Below are 24,763 nucleotides of genomic sequence, written 5' to 3' on the forward strand. Positions count from 1 at the left end.
AGAGAGAGAGAGAGAGAGAGAGAGAGAGAGAGAGAGAGAGAGAGAGAGAGAGAGAGGAAAAAAGAGGACAAAGAGTGACTGACAGGCAGGCTGTGATACTGAAGCCTGATCTTCCAAGCCCCTGGTGTCCCCTGTTTCCTAGGAGATTTCATTAAACTAGCTGTTCCCAAGCTCCTGTGAGCATCCGTGCTCCCTCTGGGACAGCATTCTGTCAGTTCTTTCCCCAGTGAAGAAAGAGTTCACTGTGTCAGATCCTATAGCCAGCTGGCTTTGTCTCCCCTTCCATGATTTTCGGGGACCTCTTAAATAGCACAGTCACCAAAGAGACACTCACATTAAGGACAGAAGACACTCCTGTGAGGCCAGGGGGAGGGCGGGGCTTGTGAGCATTGCCCCTGGTTAGTTCTGTGACCCTGGGCACACCACCTGGCTTTGCACAGCCTGTTTTCTCAGCTACCAGGCAGGGTTAACAGGCTGAGTTACGGACCCAATCTCTCCATCATGATGGAGGTTTCCTAGTTCTTTGGAAAGGTCAAATTGGCAGAGTCGGGGTAGGAGTGGATCCCAGAGGCCCATGACAGGCTGCGAGTTTAACTCCACAGCACTACAGCAGGTGATTTTCCAACAAGAAACTGAGTGTAGTGGTATAAAGCTGTAATCCCAGCACCCGGGCAGAGGCGGCAGGACCCTGAACTCTAGAATAGCGGGGGCTACTTAATGAGACCCTGTGTCAAACAAACAAAATAACAAACGAAAAAGAAAGAAAAAAAAAAGAAAAAAGAAAACCACACAGGAGATGTATTTCTGAGTTCAATTCCCAGTGTTACCAAAGATAAAAAATAAAATAAAAATTAAATTCAAAACGAGCCGGCAGTGAGGGACAGGGAATAGGTGGTTATTTTAGGTTAGGACTTGCCAACAAAGGGCAAGAAAGAAGGCAAGAGGGCAGAAAGAAAGGCCCGCCTTTGGGCCAGACTGTCTATCAACACCTCTTATGTCATGAGTATAATAGGAAACATGCGACCATGTCTGGCTCAGAAATTCCACAGCAGTGTCCCTTGGTTCCCCAGGGCATGACTAGACAAGTATCAGGCCATCCCCTGCATGTGGCCGGCAGGCCAAACACCTGTCACCTACTTCTCCTGGAGTCCGTGGCAATGCTGGAGCTGAGCTAAGCAGCGTTCTCTTTTGTTCCTCTGCCCACTCAGGGCACTGATGACAAGCAGGTGACCCTGCCACTCTTGTTTGCCCTCAGACAGCACTAAAAACATGAGCAGTCTCACAGTACCATCCAGATTGGAGGTTTTCCCTGAAAAGTCAGACATTCTGCCACACTGGCATCGATTCTCACCAGAAACGCTGGCGGGAATGATCAAGCAGTGGCTGCCCCCAAAGGAGATACGGGGCTGTCTTCGCCCCAAACCCGAATCCCACTGCTTCACAAGCAGCCGGTGCCATTCATTCATAGGATGCTGGGTTCTGAAGGCTCTGGCTTGGGGAAGCCTTTAGACGTGCCAAATTCAAAGGTCACTGAGAATGGAACCCAATCCCTCCTCCCCGACCCCATCAGCCAGTGTGGTTGTCAGTTTCCTAATCCCAGCCGGCTTGTTTTATCGGCACACTTGACCCATCTGTTCTGTTTCCCGTGCACTCACTGACTTCAGTCTGTGCTCTTCCCTTTTGGCCCATCCTTTTCCTCAAGCTTTCTCGCACCCGGTCACACACCAGCCTGATACCTTCTTGCTGATGTTGTGATCCCACCCAGCAGGCCTTGAACACCCGACTCCGGAGCCCGAATCTTTGCTGACTTGGCCAGGGCCCCAAGACAAGCTTTCATGTGAGTATATCGTACAAGTTCAAAGTTGGAATGTCTTTTTTTTTTTTTTCTCCTCCCTCTCTTTTTTCTTTTAGGATCGGAAACTTTACGATGATGAGGTGCACATGCTGGCATAGTTACACGCTCTCTGCAGTGCGCAGCCTCTTTGTCACGTGCATCCGTGGGCCTCCTGCACTGCAGGTCCCATGCCAAGTGCTTTGTGTATTCCGCTGTTGATCCTCATTACAGCTTCTCAAGGTAAATATTTTCATCACTGGAGGAATCACATCATTACTGAGTTTTGTGATAAGAAGCTAAACCCGGCCTTGTCTTCCTCAAGGCCTGCCAGGCCCCTTCCATTATGAGGGAGTTCTAAGACATAAAAATGGCAACCAAGCACATGAAATGGATACTGAAGGACTGTACTGCTGCACAACGTCACCCCCCCAACACACACACACACACACACACACACACAATATGTTTTCAGTTAACTTCAAATACAATGAGGTGAATTTTACCTCTTGGAGATGAATCAGAGTCTGGTTGCCTTTTTTTTTTTTTTCTTTTGATCCTATATGGAAACTCAGAATGTATAGAATACAAAAGACGGTCCATCAATAGAATCATTAAAGGACAGGTCAAAAACGATACATCCTCTATATAAGCATGTCAGCTCTATGGGTGGCTTCCATTGGCCTATGTCCTCTGAACCAGAATGATGACAAAGTTTGTGGGTGGCTACGTCTGGTCAAGGAGTCAAGAGCCACCACAGCCATCAAGGTCTATGTCTGGCTGACTTGGCGTAGGCCTAGCTCTAGGTTTCAAGTCCCTGAAGCAGGTCAGTCGGTCAGTGAGCCTTGCAATCCCAACCGCTTGTGGCAAGAAAGGCCTCTGGTAACTGGATCCCCTGAGTGAAGTGGTGATTCAGAAAGGGGCACGACAAGAGGCTGAGGTCAGAGCACAGACTGGGGAGGCGATGTCCCTTTGGCCTCCGTGGAATGTGCTGAAGTAGACCCAGCAAACAGCAGTGTCTTAGTCTTACCCATGGTGTATGCCAAAGCTGTGCCCTTCTCTCCAAAATAGCCTTGTAGCTATCTCGGCATGAGAGCAGTCAAAACTGCATTTATTGGGCAAGATGAGGACCTTGACTTAACAGATGGATCAGTGGCATGGGGATGCTGGGACTCTGTGGGTGCAAAGCCCACACTCTCTAGTAAAGTTTATATTGGGCCCTTGACTTTTACAAGGTGGGTATCTTAGAGCATAGTCTGTGGGTGTGTTTAGTTAGCAGAAGTATTTTAAGTCTGTACATGGATTCTCACACAGCCGGTTCCTTAAACACTTTCCAGCACTGAAGCCTTTGTCTCTATCAAGTTTGGGTCCAAGTGCCATTAGCGTTTTGGCTACAGTTCAGTTTTGAGGGCTTCCCCATGCTCCACCCCGGCTCACCCTGGTCTTTTTAAGGGTGCTTGTTTCTCAGGACATAGAGACTCAGCCACAAGCCCTGACCTCTAAGCCTCCCCCTTTCCTATCCCAACACTGGATATCAAGTCCGAACCCCACCAGCAACATATATGGCCAGGCAGTTAGCTCAGCCAATCCCTGCCGACAATCCTCAGCCCCAGTACACCAAGTTTGAGAATCACTTTCTTGTAGATCCTGCTTCTGATCCACTGGGGCAGGGCCGGGTTGGCAGATTCTGGGGAGGGGTTATGAGGGCAGGACCTCCTCCCATAAGGGAGAAGATAGCATGCCTTGGGGCATGATCTGGCAGGGGGAAGGCAGACCTTGGGTGGAAGGGGTGGTGCCTCGGTTTGGGGGGGCATGCTTTATGTCTAGGGGCGGGACCTGGTGGGTGGGGTTTCAGCCTGGGGGGCTTGGCCTTGGCAGGGCAGGGTTGGAGAGGGTCACTTACAGTGGTCGTCTCGGAGCGCGGAGTCGATGAAGGCCGCAGCCGAGTAGAAAAAGATGCTGAGGTCGAAGGTGGGCACGTCATCGGCCTCGACGCCGTGGTACTCGATGGCCATGTCTCGGTAGTAGTCCGACCCGGTGTCCACATTCCAGCGGCCGTGCGCTGCGTTCAGCACGTGCGTGAAACCTGCCTTCTGCAGCCCATAGCGGTCCAGCGCCGTGGCCCTGGGCGCAGGGAGAAGGGTCGGTCGGTTGGTGGACGCCACTCTTTGGGTGGTGAACAGCTTTCTACGCTGGACCCAGTAATCGCAGGACGATTATAGGCAAAGACCCAAAGCAGCGCTCTTCCCGAGCCCCAGACCACTGGGCACCGTTTGGTTTTCTGACTATGAGAACGCTACTCTCCGCCCGCCCGGGTAGGCACAGCTTGGGCAGTTGCCCTTTCCCTTTGGATCATTCACCTAACGCTGCAGGTCCAGGAGGTGGACCTGTCAGATCTCCCCAGAAACAAATGAAACAATCTGTTCCTCTGAGCCTGCTTCACAGAGCCCCTGGGAGAACCTTTAAAAGAAGCCCCTGTTCTGAAGCTTCCAAACATTAGTGGGTTTGGAGGTCATAACTGGGAAAAAAGGCTTCAAACCGGTGGTTCGGAGGATTTCGTTGAGATTGGATAGAATCCTTGAATTGATGCTGACAGGATTGGAGGACACACTATGAATGGGGTCTGATTGTTCTGTTGAACCCTGTGCCTAAGCTGGGCTTTCGTTGTTCTAAGGAGCTAGTTCTAACCCAGGTGAGAGTCTTAGTTTTCAGCAGGATTTCTAGGAACAAAAATAAGGTTGCTGGGGATGGAGAGATGGCTCAGAGTCTAAGAGCGCTGACTGCTCTTCCCGGAGGTCCTGAGTTCAGTTCCCAGCGACCACATGGTAAGAGGCCATTGGCTAGAGCATCAGACAGAGCAGTTATTCCTGGAGGGAGTGTTGGGGGTTCCTGGTGGAAAGACACCTTTAAATCTGCCCTGCTACAAGGGTGCGCATTTGTTCACTACAAGGGTCAACATATAATGAGAGGATGGCGGGTGAGGCAGGCCGTGTCAAGGAAATACCACAAACGAAGGTGTGAGGTGATGGAGGAAACATCTTCGTCTGTAGCCGATCATTTATCCCCATAATGGTATAGATTCTATGATGTTCTGATGGTAACAGAAGGGAACATGTTGATCAAGCCAAGGTGTTTGTGTGTGTGTGTGGGGGGGTGGATTTCAATTCTAATAGGCCTAGAAATAACAAATGAACAAATGGGAGCTGTGAAGAAACTAAGGCCACACTGTGGGCACGACACAGCAAAGCCGTGGGGACAGACAGTTTGGAAGGATGTGTAGCAGAGGGCTCTCTGAGGAGGCGGCATTGGAGTTAGGAAAGAAGCAAACTGGGGCAAGAACGTTTCATCCAGGCTGAAGGAACAGCACGTAGTAAGAATGGGTAGGCTAGAGCTGGGCGTGGTGGTGCACACCTTTAATCCCAGCTCTTCGGAGGCAGAGGCAGGAGGATTTCTGAGTTTGAGGCCAGCCTGGTCTACAGAGTGAGTTCCAGGACAGCCAAGGCTACACAGAGAAACCCTGTCTTGAAAAATAAAAATAAAACAAACAAACAAAAGAATGGGTAGGCCACCAGTGCAGCTGAAGGGATGAGGGGCAGGGTGGGGTCCTGAAGGCCAGAGATAGTCTAAGAAAGGGGTGAGCATTTCATTTGATCAGTCTGTCGCAGGCAAATGGATGAAACTTGAAAATATCATCCTGAGTGAGGTAACCCAGCCATAAAAGAACACACATGGAATGCATTCACTGATAAGTGGATATTAGCAAAAAGCTCAGAACACCCAAGATACAGACCATATGAAACTCAAGAAGAAGGAAGACCAAAGTGTGGATGCTTCACTGTTTCTTAGAAGCGGGGGGGGGGGGGAACAAAATACTCAGAGGAGGAAATATGGAGACAAAAGTGTGAAGCAGAGACTGAAGGAAAGGCCATGCAGAGACTGCCCCACCATGAGATCCATCCCATATACAGTCATCAAACCTGGACGGTATTGAGGATGCCAGGAAGTGCTTGCTGACAGGAGCCTGATATGGCTGTCCCCTGAGAGGTTCTGACAGAGCCTGACAAATACAGAGGCAGATGCTTGCAGAGAACCATTGTACTGAGCGCAGGGTCCCAGATAGAGGATTTGGAGAAGGGACTGGAGGAACTGAGGGGGTTTGCAGCCCTGTGTGGGGAGCAACAGTATCAACTGGCCAGACCCCCTGGGGCTCCCAGGGACTGGACCACCAACCAAAGAGTACACATGGAGGGACCTATGGCAGAGGATGGCTTTGTTGGACATCAGTGAGAGGAGTGGACCTTAGTCCTGTGGGGGTTCAATGCCCCAGTGTAGGGGAATGCCAATGCAGGAAGACAAGAGTGTATGGTGGGTAGGAAAGGTCCCTCATAGAAGCGGGGGGTGGGGTGGGGTGGGATAGGAGGTTTCCAGAGGGGAGACCTGGAAAGGGGATAACATTTGAAATGTAAATAAAGAAAATATCCAATAAAAAGGGGGAGAGAGAGATCAGTCTGGTTGACCTGTGGAGATGGATGGATGTGGAGATGGATGGATATGGAGATGGATGGATGTGGAGATGGATGGATGTGGAGATGGATGGATGTGGAGATGGATGGAGGATGAGAAGCAGAAGCAAGAAGAGTCTGTTTGTGGCTGTTCTTTATAAGTAAGAGAGGGAAGCATGGCCTGGGATAATGCCTGGGAATGGGGAGAGGAGGAGGGGACGGCCTGTGTGATGGGGAGGAGAGAGGAGGAAAGGTGAGGGAGATTTGAAGCGAATATAATTTTTGGTCTTAGAAGAACTTGGATGTCAGGATCAGTCTTTGGGGGGGGGTCAAAGAGAACTATAGTCAGTGTTTTATGAGTGTGTAGAATTTGGCTTGAAGAAGCCGTGTTTGGGCTGAAGGGATGGATGGCTTAGTGGTTAAGAGCACTGACTGCTCTTCCATTGATCCTGAATTTAATTCCCAGCAACCACATGGTGGCTCACAACCATCTGTGATGGGATCTCATGCCCTCTTCTGGTGTGTCTGACAGCTACTGTGTACTCATATAAATAAAATAAATAAATCTTTAAGAAAAGAAAAGAAAAGGAAAGGAAAGGAAAGAAAAGAAAAGAAAAGAAAAGAAAAGAAAAGAAAAGAAAAGAAAAGACAAGACAAGACAAGACAAGACAAGACAAGACAAGACAAGACAAGACCAGGCGACTGCTCACGGAAGGGTAACAAGGTGTCAGGTCTTAACACTAGCACGCCTAAAGAGCAGGGTGCTCCCTGTGAAGATCCACGCTGTTCTACGTTGATCCATGGTTGTGATAAGTACAATTACCAAAAGCAACTTGGTGAGGAAAGGGTTGAATTGAGTTTACAGGTTAGAATCTGTCATCAAGGGAAGCCAGAGAAAGATCTTAAAACAGGAATCCGAGGCAGAAACTAAAGCAGAGACCATGGCGGAATCCCAGGCTCACAAGTCTGGGATGCCTTTCTTGTTTCAGCCTAGGGTTGGCACCACCCACAGTGGTCTTCCCACCCCCATCAGTTAGCCATCAGGAAAATGCTACCACAGACATTCCCACAGGCCAGGCTAATGGAGGTGAGGCCTCAATTTGAGAGTTCTTTTGCCTGTGTGTCAAGTTCACAACCAAGATTAGCCATGACACATAATAAGGCCACTGGTAAAATGATTTGGACAGATGTAACCATATTGGACAGGAGTAAGGACCAGCTCCCTGGGCCAGGAGGAGCCTCACATCAGCAACACACACCAAGTCCTCTGCCAACAAGCCTCCATCCCTCCTTAGTGTCCTTATTCCCTAGAGAGGGGCAGCAATGGGGCCTAGAGCTTGATAAGAGTTAAGCACAGGCACTGGACCGGTAGAAAGATTTTTCAGAGCCTATAGGAGCTGTCTGTGTGTACAACCAGAGGTGGTAGCTCATGCCTTTAATCCCAGCTCTTGGGAGACTGAGATGGGGGACTGTTACAAGTTCCAGGCCAGCCTGGACCAGAGCGAGGCTCTGTCTGAAACAAACCAAAAAAAGGGGGGGGGCAGTTTGGTGGTGCACATCTTTAATGCCAGTGTTTAGGAGGCAGAGGTGGGTGGATCTTCGTGATTTGGAAATCAGCTAGCCTGGTCTAAAACAGTGAGTTCCAGATCAGCTAGGGCTGCATAGTGGGGTCCTGTCCGCAAAAACAGAAGGCCGCATGGGGAGTTGAGATCCCATAATCCCCCTCCCCAAGATGACCCTTGGTGCTGGCATCCTGGTTATAGAGCACATTCAACTTCCATCATTTTCCTTTGAAAGGCCTGGGGTTTTTTGGTTTTTTTTTCCATCTTTCTTCTTGTCCCCAAATATATATACAACAAAGGTTACACTTTGGGGACACAGATCTGCAGTCAATTAAAGCCTCCAATAACTTGGCCTGTCTTGCCAAGTGGCAATCAGCTTCACTTTGAGGTCGAGCTCGGTGGAAGAATTAAAATTAACTGTCCTTGACAGGAGGCTCTAACCCACCAGAAACACTGCTCCTTCTGTGGTCGCCAACAGTCTCCACAGAATTCCATGGCGGTCTGAATGAATTGGGGTTTGCACTTTGATGTTTGGGGGATCAAGGATCAAGGGTAGGTAACACACTAGCATATGACACCACTCTACTCATCCGGCCCAACTGCCTTTGTGTCTAGGAAGAAAGGGCCCAGTGGAGCTTTAGAGCTGATAGTGTATCTAAGATCCATTAGTTCTCAGGGCTCTATGCCCCTCGAGCTGTGTGGGGGATGGAATGGGGTGGGGTGGGGGGTGTTTGAGCGCGGTGTCCTCGTAGAACACGATTGGGGGAAGTTCCCTCAGCTGGGAGTCAGGTTGAGACTGTGAAAGAGCACCTACAGCAGAACGGGAGATTTACAGATAAAAACTAGTGCTTTCTAGACCTTAGACACCCTGTGTCCAGGCCCCAGTTGGGTTGGATGCCCAGCTCAGTAGTTACTGAAACTGGAGTGTGGGTGGAAGGTTATGTTTGGTATTGTGTTTTGTTGTTGTCTTAAATTTGAGGGCCAGATAAATAATCGGCTCAGATAAGTTATATGGGAAAGGAAAGGAGAAACCCAGGGATGTTTTGAAGTGATGGGAACAGAGGAAAGACCGAGTGTCTCTCCTTTGGGCTTCCTCTGATCATGGGGAAAGACCTCAGGGAACCAACAACAAACAGATTCAGGAATTTACGTCTAGAGGCTGGACGAGGAGGGGCTCGGTCAGTAAAGTGCTTGCTCGGGACACATGAGGACCGCGTCAGCGCCCCCGTGAACGTTCAGCTCAGTGGTGTGCAGACCAACACTGAGAAGGTAAATCAGGAGGAGGGCCGCTGCGTCCTGCTGACCAGCTAGTGCAGGTGAGCTCCAGGGTCAGGGAGAGACCCAGGCTCAAGACCAAAGTGGACGAGATAGAGCAGGACACGTGCTATCTGTGTGGCCTCCACACGTGCGCACAAGAGTATTACTTTCACCCTCCCACATGTGCACACACACGTATTACAGGTGCACAGGCATGAACATGTTCACACACAAAATAATTTAGGTGATAAAGCAGCCTTATTGTCTGGGTATTTTCCGAAAAATCCTAGTTCTAAGCAGTGTGTGTGTGTGTGTGTGTGTGTGTGTGTGTGTTTTAAGTCACATGTCATCTGTTTCCAGAAATAGCATGCTCAGCAAGGATGTGGAAAATAAAACCCACACAAAAATCCACCAGTCTTTTTACCCGACTGAAGATAAGGATTATATGATTAGTCTTTTAATGTAGGATCTTCCAGCTGTTTTTCTATACATAGGGATGTTTTTTATAGAGGCATATTTTTGACATAATACCATACAGGCATACTTTTTATTTGTATTTTCAATATTAGAGATGAAACCTAAGGTCTCATTCATGCTACATGTGTGCTCAGTCGCTAAGGAATCTCCTTGACCCTCTTTTTAGTTTTTATTTTGAGACAGGGTCTTACAAACGCTGTAGCCCAGGAAGTTCTTGAACTTGTGATCCTCCTGCCTCAGCTTCTTGAGGACCTGGGTTTACAGACCTGAACCATTCAGGCCTTATCTATACTTTGTTTTATTGTGCCTGTCTTATTGTCCTTCAAAGATTATATATGTGTGTACCTGTTTGTGTGCACGCATATATCTATGTATATGTGTGTGAGCCATTGCATATGTATGTATGTGTGCATGTGTGTATGTATGTATGCATGTATGTGTGCATGTGCCTGTGTGTATGAATGTATACTTGTGTGCATGTTTATGCATGTATGTGTGTGCTTATACATGTGTGCTTGTATATGTGTGCATGTGTGTGTGTGTATTGAACCCAAGGCCCCCAGCAAGAAGTCAAGCATATGTCCTATCTACCACTGAGCTATTCTCTGATGCTACATTTTTTTATTATTTTATTTTATTTTATTTTATTTTAGAGTTTGAGGCACCTGGCAACCACACAGTAAGCTAAATCCATCACCATCATTTTCCCAACAGCTCAGATGGCAGGTAGCATTTTTTAAGCAAAAATGAACTGAAAGATATACATTGTCCTATATAATGCTAATGGTTACTAGACTAACGGGTGTGCCTGACCTATGGCTGTGTATCACCAGGGACAACCATGAATATCCAACACAAAACTATAGATTTATTTAAAACATGCGTTTGTTTGATTATAACTTGATTGCACAGTTCTCAAGATGACATTGTTGAGTGTCAAAGGCTGAACAGTAGGGCTGATGGGATGGCTCAGTGGTTAAGAGCATTAGCTCCTCTAGAGGACCTGGGTTTGGTTCCCAGCACCCATACGGCAGCTCACACCTGTCTGTAACTTCAGTTCCAGAGGATCTGGCTCCCTCTTCTGGTCTGTGAGGGCACTACACACATGTAGCACACACATATGCATGCAGGCAGAGCACCATACACAATAAATAAAAATAAAATTGAAATATTCTCAAAGGGGGGGGTGGATACTGAGCCCACCAGATATGGCAGAGTGTAAATAGATGTGTTAGAGACCAAAGAATTCAAATAAATTGCTTTATATTGATATTTATTGTGGTAGTTGGAGCTAGAGGTGTTTCCAAAGGACATCTGTACACACCGTTCAAACACCTTGACATGGCAGAGTGCTGTGGCCATCAGATGAAGTCACCTCATGGCGGTGTACTGTGAGCAGCTGATGTTACCTCATGGCCTTCAGCAGCCACATATTGCCAAGGCCACCTCAGCCTGGACTTATGGGCACACCTGGTTCTATCACTATGAGAGACTTCAGTTTATTTGTTTTGTTTTTGTTTTATTTTGTTTTGTTTTGAGACAAGGTTTCTCCCTGTAGCCTCAGATGACCTGGAACTCTCTCAGTAGACCAGGCTGGCCAAAGACCTCAGAGATCCACTTGCCTTTGCCTCCCAAGTGCTGGCATCAAAGGCATGTGCCACCACTGCTTGGCACAAGAGCCTTTTAAAGCAGAATGATCGGGTCCAGGGGGATGGGCAATTTGAAATCTACCTGAGAGTTGGTGAGATGGCTCAGTGGGTAAAGGCACGTGCTGCGTAGACTTGGCGGGCTGTTGCAGATCTCTGGGACCCACATAGAAGTAGAAGGGGAGAGCTGAGTCTACAGAGTTGCTCTCTGTACGTTGGGCTGTACATGTACTGCATGCCACACACACACACACACACACACACACACACACACACACACACACACAGCATACACATGAATCATAATTAGGTAAGCTATATCTGATATTCATTCTTAAGTGGGAAGCGGCCCTTAAGAAAAGTTGGCTCAAATTTACATTCTGATTAAGAGGAAAGTGTTTTAAACTTTCTGTGTGTCGTGTATGGGTGTTTTGCATGTGTGTATGTCAGTGTCCCAAATAAATGGAGTTAAGGACAGTTGTGAGATGCTGGGTGGGTGGGAGCTGAAACTCAAACCCGGGTCCTCTGTAAGAGCAACAAGTGCTCTGAACCACTGAGCCACCTCGTCTATCCCCTACAATACAATGTTTATTTATTTTTTTTAATAATTTATTTCCATTTTATGTGCATTGGTGTTTTGCCTGCATGCATGTCTGCGGGAAGGTGTCGGATCTTGGAGTTACAGACAGTTGTGAGCTGCCATGTGGTTGCTGGGATTTGAAGCCAGGTCCTCTAGAAGAGCAGTCAGTGCCCTTAACCACTGAGCAATATTTCTAGCCTCCTCCAATTTTTATTATTTGTGAATCTCATAGGCAAAGAAAGGGTGTCTCGTTTTCATTAATTTGCCTTAGGAACGAGGTGGGACATTCTTTTGCACATGAGCCTGGTAGGTTCCTGTGGTTTGCTCTATTTGGTTGTTATTGGCTGGGCCTCTGTACGTAGCTCAATTTAAGCTTGGACCTGTGTTCTTCCTGCCTTAGTCTTCCAAGTGCTGGGCTCCCTGGCAAGTGCCACTGTCCCTGGCCTGTGCAGTTTATTCTGAGAACATCGTGGATCCCTTGTTTGACTAAAGTCTTCTTCGTTCCCTCCCTGCAAACCCCTGGCCAAAATCTGGGTTCTAACTGCAGCAAAAATCCATCTCACGTGGTCTGGTTTCCTCAGTCAGTCAGAGACCTTCCTTCCTTTCCTCCTTCTCATCCTTGTCCCAACGTCCTGCCAGTTCCTCTAGAGTCGCCCCCTGAAAGCTTGCTTCAAACACCATAGGTCATCGTTAGCTTCAGTGGTCCACTTGACACAAACCTAGCATCACCTGGGAAAAGGGAACTTCAAATGAAGAACTGCCCAGATTAGATTGGCCTCTGGTCCCATCTGTGAGACATTTTCTAAGCTGAGGTAGGAGGGCCTGGTCCATTCTGGGCAGTGCTATCCCTAATCTGGTGGGTGTGGGCTGTAGAAGAAAAGTAATTGAGCGAGCCAGTAAGTAGTGTTCCTCCATGGTCTCTGCTTTACTTCCCTTGGTCCTTCCCTGAGTTCCTGCTTTGGATTCCTCTGATGATGGACTGTAACCCTATACACCCAGGCTAACCCTTCTCTCTTCAAACTGCTTTGGGTCATATTGTTTATTCACAGCAACAGAAAACATAGTAAGCTGGATGTTGTGGTGTACACCTTTAATACCAGCACTCAAGAGGTATCGGCAGGTGGCTCTCTGTGAATTCTAGGCCAGGCTAGTATACATAGGTAGTTCCAAGACCGCCAGAGCTACAAAAATAGAGAGAGATCTTGCTAACAAAGCAAAACAAAGCAAGAACAGAAATAATGAAGAGAGAGAGAGAGAGAGAGGAAACTAGAACATCCCCTTGGGCCACACACTGAGACCTTTATTGTCCTGATCCCAGCCCAATTCCCTCAGCCTCTACAGTCAAGACCATTTCCCTATGTGCAGAGTCAAGGAAAGAGGCATATGTGGCGGCCTGAATACATCAATCCATGTAGAGCGTCTGGCACCTTCTTTCAGCTGAAAAAAAATGAGCCACTCCCGTGTTGCTGGATTCTGTACTGGGCTGTGAGAACAATCCCCTTGGCCAAGGCTACTTCCACTCTGGTGTCAGCAGAGCTCAGCCTGTGTCTGGTCTGGGCATCTGGTCTCAAGTGCACGTTTGCTTCTGGTCTATGTCATGCATCCTTACTGTCTGTAACACCATAGTGATTGTGTGTCGTTTCCTGGGTGTGGCCTTGGTGTCATTGTCCTCCCATGGAGTCTGGGCTGAGTGCATTCTTCCCAGATGGATTTTGGAGCAGTAGGTACTCCTAGCTTCTGATGTCATTAAGTCACCGGCTCACTGGCCTGCTGCTCTTGGACACACTGAGGCCATTCAGGGCAACAGCTTAAACTGCTGCGTGAACTAAAACCTCTAAACCAAGCCTCTGTGGCCTCCGGTTTCTTTGCAATTACACAGGTCGTGCTTTCTTTACAGGGCTCAAACTTCTTTGCCAGATTAAAGAAATTCCGTGGGGGAGAAATGGGAATTTTTACATCAGAATGTTTATCTCTGTTGAATGGGATTATAGAGAACTCTGATTTTTTTTTCTTTTAGTCTATTTTTTTTAATTCAGTAATGAGCACCCTACATTCATTTACTATGTAATTGTGTACTATGATTTTATTGATATTATTTCCTTACTACTCTTGAGAGACAAGCTATTACAGAGTTGTGGGGTAGATTTTTAATTCCTTTGGATTTTTATTTAATTCTTGCTAGAAATCCCTTCCTGCTGGCCGTGGTGAGGCTGGCCTGTCATTCCCTACCCCTGGGGATACTGAGGCAGGAGGAAAGGTTACACAACAATACCGTTTGTTAGAAAACAGAAATTCAAGGCCAGCCTGGTCTACAGAGTGAGTTCCAGTACAGGCAGGGCTACACAGAGAAACCCTGTCTCAAAAAAAAAAAACAAAAAAAAAACGAACCAAACAAAAAAACTTGAAACCTTTTCCCAAGCTACTTCACTCCCCACAATTTGTTCCCCAAGAGGAAGTCCAAGAAAGGAACAAGAGTGAATGCTGGAAGCCCATGTTTGAAACTTAATGTATTGGTAATTAAAGTAGGCCATTGCCTCACCATACAATGAAAGTCTTTCACATTGTTCAAACCTTGCCAGAGAAAGCTTAATCTAGCTTGAGAAGCCCTGACCAAGCTTCAGGCCTCTTTCTCAGGCTATCTGTGACTAGTATCCACTTGCAATAGTTGGAAGGTTCTAAGTCCAGGTTTTCTGGTTCTTTTGTTCCAGATAGATGCCTCTGGCTTTTGAGATTACTAGCTGTCAGGGAACAAAGGAATCAGCTGGGCCAGGCATTTGCCTGTGAGGGACCTGGCTCTTAGAGAAGGGTTTTGGGTTGTTGATGGTCCCCTGAAACGAGACTTTGGTGGAGTTGTCTTGGGTCCCAGCAGTCCTATGGGCAGCATAGTTTAAGAGCAAAGGGACACCACTGTGAGGAAAGAAATTTCTCAAATAGTCCACGTCAACTCATTAATATCAGCTGCTGCCCTGCCCAGGATTTGTGCGGCTCCTTCACGGTGGTAAGACACTGCCCTTCTTGCTGACTATGTGGAGAGAAAAAGGAAAGGAAGAAAGAAAGAAAGGTTTTGCTAAGCAAATGAAAGATGTGAAGGAGATTAAAGCGAGGATATTTAAATTACAGAAGTGCAGTGCTTTTCAAGCATGCTCAAGCTGTTCTTGAAGCACCCATTTAGGGGCTGCTGATTGATAAGAGGCTATGAATTATTCTTATCTCCTAGTCCCCGGCTCTCTGGAGGGCAACACTTGGTTAACCTAATTTGAATCTAATTTAAATGACTTAAGAGTAATAACACAAGTATGTGCTTGAACCTAATAAAGCCTAATTTATTAAATAGGACGATTTTAAAAGAACTGTATATTACAGCCAGACAGGGACTTTTGAAATCATCCTTTATTTAATAATTAAGAAACCGAGTCCTAGAACAATAAAATGTTTTGCCAAAGGCCAGACAGTGACCACACACAATGGGAACTTGAACTCTGTACCCTGCGTATGGAAAGGGGGGCTTTTCTCCACTCTCTGGGAGCCTGTGCTTCCCACGGGACAGACTCAGTCCCCCACCAAGTTATGGGAAGTGGGTGGTGAGTGAGGGTGAGTTCTGCATGGGGACATCTGCAAGGTGGCTTGCTGGCCCATGCTCCAGTCCTCTACAGAACCAGCAGACCTTCTGTGGGGCTGGTGTGTCATGGGGATTTGAGGGTTTTAGGCATCCCAATGGGGCTGAAGCCCTTAAGACAACCTGATACTGAGATCCTGAAACCCACAGGTTCGTAGGCATTCCTCGGAAGGCAAGCCTTAGGCTGGGAAACTGGGAGAGTGTCCGGTGGTGCTGATGGGGCCTTCTTCCTACATCCTGCTGGGCTCACGGAGGATGTCCTGGGAGGTGGTTGGTTATGAGTTGACTTCTCTCTCCAGGCTGTCCTCGGGCTAGGAGGACTCTCCCCTGGCAACAAAATCTCGTGCTTAACCTGTACTTTCTTCACATTCTGTTATTTCTGACCTCATCTTGTTGGTAATGCTTCCTACTTGAGTGCGCTAGGCATTGCAATAAGTTCTGGTATGTCTTAACGTCTTATATCCTAATCTAATAGATGAGGAAACGGAAGCTCAGAGAGCTCGATGGCCAGGCCAAAGCCCTACAGAGATCTGACAAGAGAGCTCAGCCGTCCACAGGTCTCCATAAAGGGGGCCTGGGGAGAAAGAATGACCATCTTCTTGGGAATAACCTGGCCCAGGAGTCTCTGTCCTAGGCTCCAGCGATAGACAGTGGATGCCTTTGGTGTCCACGAATACCTGTCTATTCTTACTCCTGAGTCTAGATTGCTGTCCACACTGTCCTCCAGAGTCTGGTACCTGGCTTTCAAAATCTCAGGTGCTTTATGGGTGCTCAGGGACTCATGTTAAATGAAACTGAGGCGTTATGCCCGTGGAGCCAGCTTCGGGCTTTGGACAATACCTCCAGGGAGACCAAGAAACTCAGGCTTTCCTGGCATCCTGCAACTGCAGTTAGAACCTCACCTGGTTGCTTGGCCATGAAACCCATAACCCTTTGGAGTCTGTGACAAGTAGGTATCATACCAAGTCCAGGATCAGGGTCAAGCATGAGGCTGAGCTGACTTCTGTTCTTTGCTGTGGTCAGATCACATACAACTGACTTGGAGCTGCCTGGTCAGTGAGTGACTATATATAGTGCGTGTGTGTGTATATGTTTGTGCATGTGTGTATATATGTCTGTGTGAGTGTGTGTATGTGTGCACATGTGTGTATATGTGTGTGAGTGTGTGCATGTGTGTATATGTGTGTATGCGTGTACACGTGTGTATGTGTACATGTGTATGTATGTGTATGTGTACATGTATGTGTTTGTGTGTGTTGGGGCTTGATTAAACATAGCTGGATTGTATTGAAAGGGTGGTGGCACTGTCTTGGTTGAAAGAGCACAGCAGGATGTGTCTCTTCTCAGTCCCTCCCCGTGGTTCCCTGAAAGCAACCCTTCCTTCCCTGGCAGTCAGCCTCCTCCAGGCTGGCCTCCTCCACCTACATTTTTGGATGTTTCACTAACAGCAGTAACAATGATGTTTGAGTCTGTCTGTCAATTTATTATGCCTAAAATGCTTTCTTCTAAGCTTTGAAGCTTTTCAGCAACCGTTTTAGAAGTGAGGATGTAAGTCCAGAAAGGCAAAAGACCCCGTCCCAAAGCCAGCACATCATTCCAGGGGGCAGCGTTAGGTTGTGCTATTTTTTTTTTAGAATGTTGTCCTCCTTCCCCTTCTGTCTTCCTGACCCTGTCAACAGGATGGGGTTTTTGTTTTTGTTTTTTTGAGACAGGGTTTCTCTGTGTAGCCCTGGCTGTCCTGGAACTCACTCTGTATCCCAAGCTGGCCTTGAACTCAGAAATCTGCCTGCCTCTGCCTCCTAAGTGCTGGGATTAAAGGTGTGCGCCACCACTACTCAGCTAAAAATTAGTTCTCTCCTTCCTGTGTGTTCCGGGGATCAAACTCAGGCCATCAGGTTTATAAGACAAGCACTTTCACCCACTGAGGCATCTAACTGGGACAGGATGTTTTGATGTAGGTTTACTTGGCCCAATGAAATATGGATAAAAATGTCACGTGTCAGCTGGGAACTGGGGGCACATGCCTGGACCTCAGCACTTGGGGTGGAGAGTCAGGAAGATTAGGAATTGGGAAGCCAGACTGAGCCTCTCTTGTAAACAAAAATGAAACAAAACGTGGCACGCACCACGTCCGGGACAGGTCATGGTTTCACCATTCCTTTCTTTTCTTTCTGCTGCAGGAGAAAAATATCCCAGCAGTACCACAGTGACCACGGAACATGAAACACAGAGTCCGAGGTAGGCCCACCATGGACTGTAACACTGAGAAATACGCTGCTGTGTTGAAGGCAGCTGAGATGCGGGAGTGGCCTGTTTCACTAAGTCTAAGCTGACTGCACAGTGATAGAATTTGGATTAATCCCAGACCTTCTGAAGGTGTGCTTTCCACACCACCCATGTTCCCAGGGTCCCATTGACTTCTGTCAGTCTTCTGAATAAACATTATTGAGCTCACATTCTTATGTATCAATACCTGTACCTGAGAGTTACCTTTCCTAAAGTGATATGAGGTCAGAGTGTAGGCACTCCTTGATGACAGATAAATTTGACTTAGGGAAGATTCACAAATATAACACTTTTTTTTTGTTTGGCAATAAAAGAGAATAGAGCGATGATGTACGCTACAGTGTAGATGAACCATGAAGAGTATGCGGAGGGAAAACAAGCCGGAAAGCCCACCAGATCGTAGGATTCCATTGATGTGCAATGTCCAGAATAGGCAAATGTACAAGAACAGAAGGCGGCCTGGTGGCTGCAGGGGGCCTGAAGAAGATGGGAGGAAGAAGCGGTGGCTTAATGGATCCTAGATTCCTCCTGAGGTGATAAAAATGTTCTGCAGTTAGATGTGCAGCCATGGTTGTGCAACTTGGAGACTATCATAAAAATCATTGAATTGTACAATTTAAGAGGATGGGGTTTATGGTACATAAATTATCTCCCAGTAGAGCTGGATTCTAAGAGAAAACAGTACATTGAGTTCTGCGTACCCCTCGCCTAAGTTTCCCTAATGTCCTCGATGGGGAACGACAGGACAAATTGTACCATAGCTGTACTGTGGAATATTAAAAACGCAGAACAGCATCCATGGTGGAAATTGTTTTTTAAAGAAGAAACGGCTTAAGCCTGAGCTACTGAGACCCTGTCTCAACAAACACAACAAAACACCCACTTGTGTTTTGAGCGAAAGAGATGTCTCAGCAGTTGAGTTCATACTGCTCTTTCGGAGGATCCCTATAGTTCACAGCGCCCATCTTAGACCGCTTACAACTGCCCACAACTACAGCTCCAGGGATCTGAGACCTCTAACACCCTGGCCCAGCAGAGGCCGGGAGGCAGGGCACTTGCACTTAAATGCACCCCTCCCTGAAGGCATACATGTGTATACACAATGAAATTAATTCTTTGGAAAAATCAATCTGTTAAAAGAAATGAAAGTGCCTTGCATATGTGTGTATGCGTGTATGATGTTTTTTTTTTTTAACCTTTGAAGTAGCACAAGAAAGGAAACATAGCATATGAACTTAATATAGGTGGGCTAGCAAGATGGTTCAATGGGTAAAGGTGCTTGCTGCAAAGACAGATGGCCTGAGTTCAGAATCTCTGGTTCCCACATGGTGGAGACAGAACCAACGCCAGCTAATTGTCCTCTGACCTCCATGCATACATTGTGGTTTGCATATGTATGCACATGTATACATACATGCATACATACATACATACATACATACACAGTGAAAATGCTTTTTTAAAAAAACCCAAACTTAATACTTGTTATTGACAGAACTAAGAGTGGAAAAAGAGAGACTGCATGCTTGTTTTGTTTGAGGCAGCATCTCATAAGCCCAGACTAACCTTGACTCCACTATATAGCCCAGATTGACCTTGAACTCCTAATCTTCCTGTCTCTACCTCTGAAGGGCTAGGATTATAGGCGTGGCAGTGCCATGTTTGGCTTGTAGTTTGTTTTTCTGACCCTCTACTTAGTTTACTTTAGTAGGAAACAGCATGCAATTTTTCTAACGTCCTATACCTTAGAAATAAAAGATTAAGGGGAAAAAAAATAAGACAAGGGCCGCTGCCCATGCTAAATGGTTTACCTTTGTTTTTCTGAGCTTCCATTTGGGTAAGATCACATGCACCAGGGTCCTGCCCATCTGCTCCAAGAACAGGCAGAGAGCGGGTTCTAGTTCAGAGGGGTGGGGGCAGATTGAAGTAGAGGTCATGAACCTCAGCTCTCTCTCACCAAGGTTTAGGGTATAAGGTACTTACTAAATAGCTCTGTGACTCAGTTTCCTTACCTTGAGATAGTCTCTTTCATTGGGTTATCATGAAAACCAAACATGAGGTCATGTTTGCAGGTTGCTTAACATAGTGCCTACCATGCAGTAGTCCCTAAATGGTGGCCATAATTATCATCACCTACCACAGACATTTCTCACCTCTGTATGAAGTGGGAAAATAGACTGTAAGTCCTATAAAAGGGGTGGTGAGTTGAGTTTTTGACTTACTGTGTTTTCAGACACATATTCTAGGGTACTTCTATGGCAAGCTCCTATTTCTACTGTTGTTAATGGATAAAACATAAGATTACATTTTCCAGCTTCTCTTGCAGCTAGGTGGAGGGGGCAGTCTTAGGCTAGGCTTCCCCTCGGAAAGCTGTCCCCCCCCCCTTTTTTTAACTTCCTTTCCCCTAACTCCCTATTGTCTGGGTCCTATGGGTCATAGCAGAACCCTGTGAACATTCTGGGTCCTGAACAACCTTGAAGAAGATGCTAGACCCTCATGATGGCGAAACACCGCACAGAAGCCCTTGTCTCTGGACGCTTGCAGTCACCATGCTAGGCTCAACTAGCCTCCTTTGGACTTATGCACGAGAGAAAAATAAGCCTGCCTTGCTTAAGGCTTTTTTCTGGGTTTTCTGTAAAGTGGAGATGAGCACTTACTGATATACTTCTCATAGAACAGCTGATCAGGCCTGTCATTAGGCATTGTCATTAGTGATGGAGAGACACTGAATTCCCCAGGGCAACAGCAACAGAAGGCTGAGCCTGGAACTTACTCGTCACCAATGTGGAGCCGAGGCCAGACCTCATTGACGTGTGTGTACTGGGGACTGCCCTTCCAGAAGAGACGCTCCAGCTCGAAGGCTCCAGGGGTACAGTAGCCCTCAGCATCTCCTTCCTCCTCCTGCACGGACAGCCTCTCTGCACAGGGGTGGGCATGTTTGACGCTTGTCTTTGTATCTCCTGATGCCATTTCGGAGCCAAGGGAGGTTCTTCCCTTTCTGTATGAGAGAGGGTCGGAATAGGGTTGGGGGAGAATGGTGGGCATTATAGAGGAGGTGGCAAGCAAAGCTTAATTTGGTGAGTGTGCCCTTGTCTGCTATGCCCGATTCTTGCTCACCCCAAGCCACACAGGTAAGCGAGAAAGGCCATGTCGACAGTTAAACGACCCTCCCCAACATTCCAGTGTTCACACAGCAAAAACCTCAGGAAGCATAAGCAGATTTATAGCAAAGCCAAGAAGAGCAGCTTAAGTCTAGGCAGCCAGTCCGCCCACCCTCCTTGTTGTTTTATTTTTATTAGGTCTGATTTCTCTGAGGCCTGCTTTTTTCTTTATCTGACAGGAACTTGCTAGCTTGGAACATTTTGAGCTTGAATGGGGCTCTGGCTCTCTCAAAATCTGCAGGAAGCAGCTGTCCTGCAGAAAGGGCGCATGGCAGAGTCTAGAGTGGGTGTGGTTTGGTTCTGACAGCTCCACCCAGAAGCAGGACTTCTGAAGCCTTGGCGTGGAAGGGGAGTTGTCTGTGCGAGGGTCAGCCATTCTAGGATACTTGGGGTCATAGTCATAGCTCTCATGCTTGAAGTCTGGCTGTGGCTATCTTACCCTCTCAGGGGGGTCAAAGGGATGTCCCTGCTAGACAGCTGTGTCAGCAGATTGAAAACTTTAGGGACGGTGTTGGTGGGATATGGAAGAAATGTTTCCACTGTCCTCGGGGAATTTTGTTGATTTGACGAGTAAATCAGACCTTTGTAGCTGCTCATCCACGCAGCTCCAAGTCCAAAGACTCAGCCAACCAAGGATCAAAATACTCAAGTGAGTGCCTGGTCTGAACCTGTGCAGATTTTTTCTCTCTTGACATTATTCCCTAATTATTGTTCGCATGCTACAAATACTGTATCTGGTATTACAAATAACCCAGAGATGATTTAAAGTCCCCAGGAGGATGTGTGCAGTTCATATGCAAATATTGTGTGTGCCACACCCCCTTTTGAGATAGGGTGTCTTGTAGCCCACACTCCCCCAAACTTGCTACGTATGGAATGATGGTTCTGAGTTCTTATCTTTTGCCTCCACCTCCATCCACAGTGCTGACGTTTAAGGCCTGTACCACCATGCCCAGCTTATAGGGTACTGAGGATCAAACCCAGGGCTCAGTGCCTGGTAGGCAAGCTCTCACCCAACCTAGCTGCTTCTCCACCCCAGCCGTGCCATTTTATAGGAGGGACTTGACCATCCATGGACTTTGGTACTCTGAGGGCCTGGAACCCCTCCTCAGCAGGTACTGAAGGAGGATCGATCATACTTACATAACACTTGCTTTGAGACAGGTGCCAATCTCTCAGTTTCTTTAAAGTCACTAACTCAGTCTTAACTCTGTGAAAGTTGCCATTGTCCCCATGTTACATATGAGAGAAATGAGGAAGATGTTTGGCACATGCAGCGCCGGTCTGCTGAGAGGGAAGGTGGTGGAGATGACATTGTGATGGAAGAGATGAAAAAAATCAGGAAGTCTGGGAGCCTCGGAGAATACCAGGATCAAGCACGACTCGGAATACAATTCGGAAGGCTTGAGCTTCTCAGAAAAGGACATTCTGGACATATATACTAAAAATAGCTCCAGTGGATTCGAACAATTAGATACTTACATGGTGATTATACTTAAAACAAGGTCACAATCTAGAGAGGTGGCTCATCAGTTCGTAGCCTGTGCTGCTCCTTCAGAGAACCTAAGTTTAGTTCCAGGTACCCACATGTCGGGCGGCACACAAGTGGCCAAAGGTATCTGTTATTCTCTTCTAGATGTTGTTAGCACCTGCTCTTGTGTGCATTCTACACACATACAACACACACACATACACAAATGCACACACACACACACACACACGTGATTAAAAATAAATCTTTAAGCTGGATATACTGACAGATAATCCCAGCTCTTGAGAGGCAGAAGTAGGTAGATCTCTGAGTTCGAGGCCAGCCTGGTCTACAGAGTGAGTTCTAGGACAGCCAGGGTTACACAGAGAAACCCTGTCTCAAAAAAAAAAAAAAAAAAAAGCAAAATACTAATAGATGAATGATGTAATATCTAGAATTTGCATCATAAGCATTATAGTTGGAAGGCCAGCAAGATGCCTCAGCAGATAATAAAGTCCTTGCTGTGTAAACCTGGAGACCTGAGTTCAATCCCCAGAGCCACATGTTAAAGGAAGGAAACAACAGACTGTAGAGGGTTCTCTCTGGCTCGCATACACTCACTGTGGCATGTGCACATATAAAATTAAAAATTTCAAAATAGAGTTGGAGAAATGCAACAAAATGCAGTATTGGAGGCTAGGGGTGCTGATGGAGGTGTGGGTGAAGCAGGATTGGCTGGGGGTGGTGACTGAATCTGGACGATGCTTACAACACAGCTGCTGTTTCTCTTTGTGTGCGTTTGGCATTAGCTGTGATTCAGTTTCCAAAAGTGCTGGGCTCAGGGGTACATGCCTATGGTCCAAAATATTCTGGGAGGATGTTTCAGACCAGTAATCTAAGAGTTGAGAATGAGACCCCAATCTCTTAAGAAAAATTTAAAAAATTTTAAGGGCAATGAAAAGAGCAAACCCATGGTGTCAGGGATTCAGTTCTCCCAAGTTCACAAGAGGCACCTGAGATCAGTAGCTAATGGTGTCTGCCCATGGGCATGGGGATGCCAGGCTCTGGGATTTCTTCCTTGTGACAGACTGATTCCTGTAGAGAGAACCATGTCAGGCAGGGGGACCCTGCTTTGGAACCTGCCAGTGTGTTTGTAAAGGCCAGTTCTCCTAAAGTAGCAGCTGAAAATACAGATTCTGGGATTATACACTGGGCCAAGGCAGGGGCCTGAGAGCCGACGTCTTAACAAGACCCCAGGAGAGTCTCGGCTTGCTGATCATCATGATTGACTAACATGTGGCTGAAGAGTCAAGAGAAGGGTTGTATGGATACCGCAAACACCTTCTGTCTTCTCGCTGATATAGGAAGAGGGTATTGGTTCCTGTTGCAGATCCAGGCCTGCGAGAGGAAAGACTTGGACCACCTGGATGCAGATTTCCTAGGCCTCCTTGATCTCTAAAGTAAATGGATGGATTGAGGGGTGAATGGATGAACGATGAATGAGAGGAATGAATGGCAAAGGCCTGTGCAGCCTGGCTGGGAACTCAACCAGGGCTTTGGAAACAGGGTTGAGGCTCGACTGACCTGACTTGGTACGGGTGGGGTGGGGGGTGGGGGAGGGAGTGCAGAGGGGACTCAGGGTGGACTCTGCCTTCTCCCTAGGGTGGTTGGTGAAACCTGCGCTTGACTCTTGGGCCTGCCTGCTGGGGTCTCGGGGAGGTGGGGTGGCCATATTGCAAGGCTTGGCTGGAACTTCCCTTGTAGGAACCAGTCCAGACTCCTCAGTCTAAGACCGTAGTTACAACTTTTCTTTAGGCCCACGGCAGCCTCAATTACAAAGACGTGCTGCTCAGTGCACCCCATGGCACCCACTCCTCTTATTTCTAAGTCTGGCATCATATTCCTAAATACTGTGGCTTAAATGCCTTTGAGTCCTGCTTGTCCCAAAGGGGACTTGGAAAGATGCGATTTTAGGGAGATGCTGGACTCTGTTCCGCTGTGGATCCTCCGGTCTGCCTCCTCGGACCACTGAAGCTGACTGTGCCCTTGGTGAGGCCTCTTTCCCCTCATTAGGCTGTGGAGGGAACCAACCCTGGCCCAGCCCTGCATTATAGCTTTGGCAGCGTTTCCAGACAGAAGAGGAAGTGGTGTTGTGTACCCAGAGCGACTTGGCACTTAGAAGGGGCTCTGGGATCTATTATCTTCCAGCGCGATGCAGGAAAGAGAACAAAGCACAGGGCTGTCCAGAAACCACAGGCCTGTAATCTTTCCAAATGCTGAAGACGGCCTGTGCACCCCCAAACCCCACCCACACAGCTCCCAAATCTCTTGTTCTTCTAGAGGCAGGGAGAGTCTGTGTCCCAGATCACAGCCA

General features: G+C 47.4%; 1 protein-coding gene across 1 annotated transcript in view; it reads right to left on the bottom strand.

Annotated features, from left to right (window-relative positions):
• Dupd1 (dual specificity phosphatase and pro isomerase domain containing 1) overlaps positions 1–24,763 on the bottom strand; it is a 38,346-nt gene that overhangs the window by 6,409 nt on the left and 7,174 nt on the right. The window contains exons 2-3 of the mRNA XM_021202963.1: positions 20,531–20,755; positions 3,735–3,955 (exon numbers count right to left, since the gene is read on the bottom strand). Of these exons, the coding sequence (XP_021058622.1) occupies positions 3,735–3,955; positions 20,531–20,727 (418 nt within the window). The 5' untranslated portion in view covers positions 20,728–20,755. The remainder of the gene's footprint in view (positions 1–3,734; positions 3,956–20,530; positions 20,756–24,763) is intronic.

The sequence above is a fragment of the Mus pahari genome, chromosome 8, assembly GCF_900095145.1.
Source record: "Mus pahari chromosome 8, PAHARI_EIJ_v1.1, whole genome shotgun sequence".
NCBI classification, from domain to species: Eukaryota; Metazoa; Chordata; class Mammalia; order Rodentia; family Muridae; genus Mus; species Mus pahari.